The sequence below is a fragment of the Carassius auratus genome, chromosome 32 (assembly GCF_003368295.1).
Source record: "Carassius auratus strain Wakin chromosome 32, ASM336829v1, whole genome shotgun sequence".
NCBI lineage: Eukaryota > Metazoa > Chordata > Actinopteri > Cypriniformes > Cyprinidae > Carassius > Carassius auratus.
In genome coordinates, this window is record NC_039274.1 from 19,345,032 (window position 1) to 19,349,018 (window position 3,987).

The window sequence follows — 3,987 nt, forward strand, 5'->3', positions numbered from 1 at the left end:
ATTTACTCTGAATTCTCCCAGTTACATATAGGGCAATCATTTTCACATGATAAATGAATAGCTGGGTAAAAATGTTGGCTATATAAATGAAAATATCATCCTTGCCAAAAGTTTTTCCCCCAGTAGACAGTTGTATTTGTCGTTTCTCAACAGTGCCACTAATACATCAGTTTAATGTGTGATTTAAAGTGTAAGAAAGTTTGCAGTCACCAATAATGATAAGAATAATAGTGTGTGTGTGGGGGGGGGGGGGGGGGGATTGGGTATAGGATTGAATCCTTTATTCTCTAAGCAGCATTCCACAAAAAAAAAAAAAAATCTACTAAATGAAAGTAAAGTATATATATATATATATATATATATATATATATATATATATATATATATATACTTAAAATCTGTCTTTGGAATAATAATTATTTAATAATGATTACTAATTCATTTTTAAGAGTCTCTGAACATAATATAATGAAATGCATACTTTGTCGAAGGTGGCACCATGTCTGACCGTCAAAGCCGTACATGGTACTAGTTCTCCAGCACTGTGATCATGGGGGTCTTGACCAAGGTGTTGAAAACAGAATTAGTGGGGGTGTTGGTAGCCATGTGTCGTCATGTGCATGCCAGCCTCCATCAAAGCATGAATGACATCACCATCAATAATGGAGATAGCTCATCAATGACCAACGGGAGGGGGCTTGTGCATATAAAAAGAGGAAGAGTAGCCCCAACACACAAATACAACACTGAACAATACATGGGCCCTCTCAGCACAGCAGCTACGAAATACTGAAGCAGTCAAATTAAAGACAACAAGACGTGGTAAGTTTAAAGGCCAGTTGTGGACACATTATCTTGCATATTATAGAACTTATCTGATCCTTAACTTATTCTACAGGTATCACTATGTTACCCATACGTTCTTTGGAAAGAATCATGCTTATCATTGTGCTGTGGGATCTTTGCAGTTTGTTATATCTGGAAGGATTACCACTTAAGTAAGAGAAAATAGGATGCAACATATTGATCCAAAATGCTCGTGTTCTTTTTAATTTTGTGATTTCAATTCCAATCTGACTACTTTATATCTCCATCTGCAACAGTAAGAGGTCAATCAGTGAAGTACAGCTCATGCACAACGTTCGGGAGCACAAGGAGATGTTAGAAAGACAGGACTGGCTTCAGCTGAAGCTCAACAATATCCTCATACCCTCATTTAATGTCTCCCAAAAGGAGCAAAAAGGGAAAACCAACAGCCCATCTATCAGATGTTTAAGAAAACGGGAAGGTGCAACATGGATCTTAAATTGACATTGTCAGAACTGATGTTTTTGAAAAGCTAATGAACTCAAAAAAAAAGAAAAAAAAAAAAGAAAAGTGATTTCTCAGTAACATCAGTGCAGGAGGAGGACACAGTAAGTGTTATTTAAAATATACTATTGTATTTGGAGAAAGAAAGTGCACTGCTCTACTAACATATTTTTATTTATTTTCATATAGTATTTATTTGTAAATCATTGTTTCTATTTAGATATTGTAGATATTTGTTAGTTGTTATTGTAGGCTTTTTGTGTGTGTGTGTTAGTTGTAGTACCGTACTGTCTCTTTAAATGTGCTTTCAATTTGTACCTTTATTTTTTAGGTATACAACAATTGCAATAAAATGTGGACCAACTGGATGTTTCTAACTGTCCACTTTCTATTACATACTCAACAAATTTACCCACCATCAAGACTTTCTTTCTTTATTTCTTGGTCTGTGTATCTTTTGGTCATTTGATTTTCTACTTAAACAGAAATAAAAAGAAATGAGAAACAGTTTGATTTTAATGTTTTCATTTTATTTAAGAAAGGGGAAACTAAAAAGTAGCTGGATTTTTTTGTATTTTTGTTCATGGATAAAAAAATTGATTATTCTTTAATATTTGCTTTAAAAATTATATACAGTACAGTTTGGAAACATTAATATTTTTTATGTTTTTGAAAGAAGTTTCTTCTGCTCATCAAGCCTGCATTTATTTGATCAAAAATACAGAAAAAAATGTAATATTGTGAAATATTATATATATATATATATATATATATATATATATATATATATATATATATATATATATATATATATATATATATATAAAATATTATTCAAGGCTGCTGCATGTTTTTGACAAAACTGAAATTAATTTATTCAATGGCATTTTTATTTTTACTGCATGTGATCTACAATGATGAATAGGCCCATGAATTTTTTCCTACTCATTTTATTCTATGCCTATTTAAGAAAAAAACTCAGGTAACATTTTTTCATTTGCTACTAGCAAGTAGTTTACTGCACTTCTCCGGTCTTCTAATCCTGATCCATACGTGCCATCCCGATAACAGCAGAAAGAGCTTCAGTTTCTGTAACGACTCAGAAATTAACTAGACTCATGCATCACAGACACAGAACCAAGTCTATAGATAGCTCGAAATGTCTACTTTTAAACTAAACAATTTAAATAGAAAAATATATAATTTTATGTTTATGTAATTCATATGAAACCAATGAGAGGTGCAGTGTTTCCCGTCTGAACTCATTATCTGTAATGTGGTAACAACCACTATATTCATATGGTCATCATCCACAGAATTTGTGAATTCAGTTCATAATTCCAAAGTATATTTTGGATTTAAGAATTACAGTAGACTAATTATGGTGAAAACTTAAAGGGATAGTTCACCCAAAAATCTAAATTGTGTCATTAATAACCTCAGTTTATCTTCGGAACACAGTTTAAGATATTTTAGATTTAGTCTGAGAGCTCTCAGTCCCTCCATTGAAGCTGTGTGTACGGTATACTGTCCATGTCCAGAAAGGTAAGAAAAACATCATCAAAGTAGTCCATGTGACATCAGAGGGTCCGTTAGAATTTTTTGAAGCATCGAAAATACATTTTGGTCCAAAAATAGCAAAACCTATGACTTTATTCAGCATTGTCTTCTCTTCCATGTCCTTTGTGAGAGGACAACACAGTGCGTTGTCTGTGTTCATCTTCAGTTCTCTCTTCACAGCAGTTCAGTCAGTGTACTGTTTTAGTAAATTAATTACTCCGGGATATTGGTTTGTTTTAACTCAGAGGGAGTGTCAACCACATTAAAAAAGTTAACAGCTTAAGTCATTTGTGGATTAATGCGTATTGGAGATGCGAACAGGTTAAAAATACAGTTCGATTTGGTGTACTGGTTCAAAAAGATCCGGTTACATCAAATGATTAGTTCGCGAACCGGATATCACAAACTGCTTTGTTTTGAACTCTCTCTCACAACAGACATGGAAGAGAAGACAATGCTAAATAGTTTTTGCTATTGTGGGACCAAAATGTATTTTCGATTCTTCAAAATATTCTATCTGACCCTCTGATGTCACATGGATTACTTTGATGATGTTTTTCTTACCTTTCTGGACATGGACAGTAGACCATACACAAAGTTTCAATGGAGGGACTGAGAGCTCTCAGACTAAATCTAAAATATCTTAAACTGTGTTCTGAAGATAAACTGAGGACTTGGAACAACATGAGGGTGAGTTATTAATGACATAATTTAGATTTTTGGGTGAACTATCCCTTTAAGAAAAGATGATCTTGTAAGCCCACTAGCAAAGAATCTGCAGGATCAATAAACTCAGTTGAGTACTCTAAAAGAGTTGGGCGCCTCGTGGTTGCCTCCAATCGGTGCAGTACGAAAGTAATGAAAGAGGGGTTTCAGCTCCGCCCACACATTCAAAACATATTAAAGCATAATCTCATTTTTTTTACCCATGAACAAAAATCCTCGTTTCCCGTCTCTTAAAACGAAAATCAAACCGCTTATCATTTTTCTTTATTTTTTTTTTTAAGTAAAAAATCGAATGACCGAAAGATGGACCTTTCTTTCCTTCTTATTTTTGTAATTTGATCAATTTCATATAGCCCGTTGACTACGTGACGCAGTTCTCGCGATACTTTA

The 3,987-nt window shown here is 33.5% G+C and overlaps 1 protein-coding gene across 1 annotated transcript; it reads left to right on the top strand.

Moving 5' to 3' along the window:
- The first annotated feature begins 752 nt into the window (after positions 1-752).
- LOC113052504 (parathyroid hormone-like) lies at positions 753-1,722 on the top strand. The gene is made up of 3 exons (XM_026216918.1): positions 753-822; positions 899-998; positions 1,104-1,722. Exons 2-3 carry the CDS (start codon positions 907-909, stop codon positions 1,309-1,311), a joined length of 300 nt encoding a protein of 99 aa, XP_026072703.1. The 5' UTR covers positions 753-822; positions 899-906; the 3' UTR covers positions 1,312-1,722.
- Positions 1,723-3,987: the final 2,265 nt, after the last annotated feature.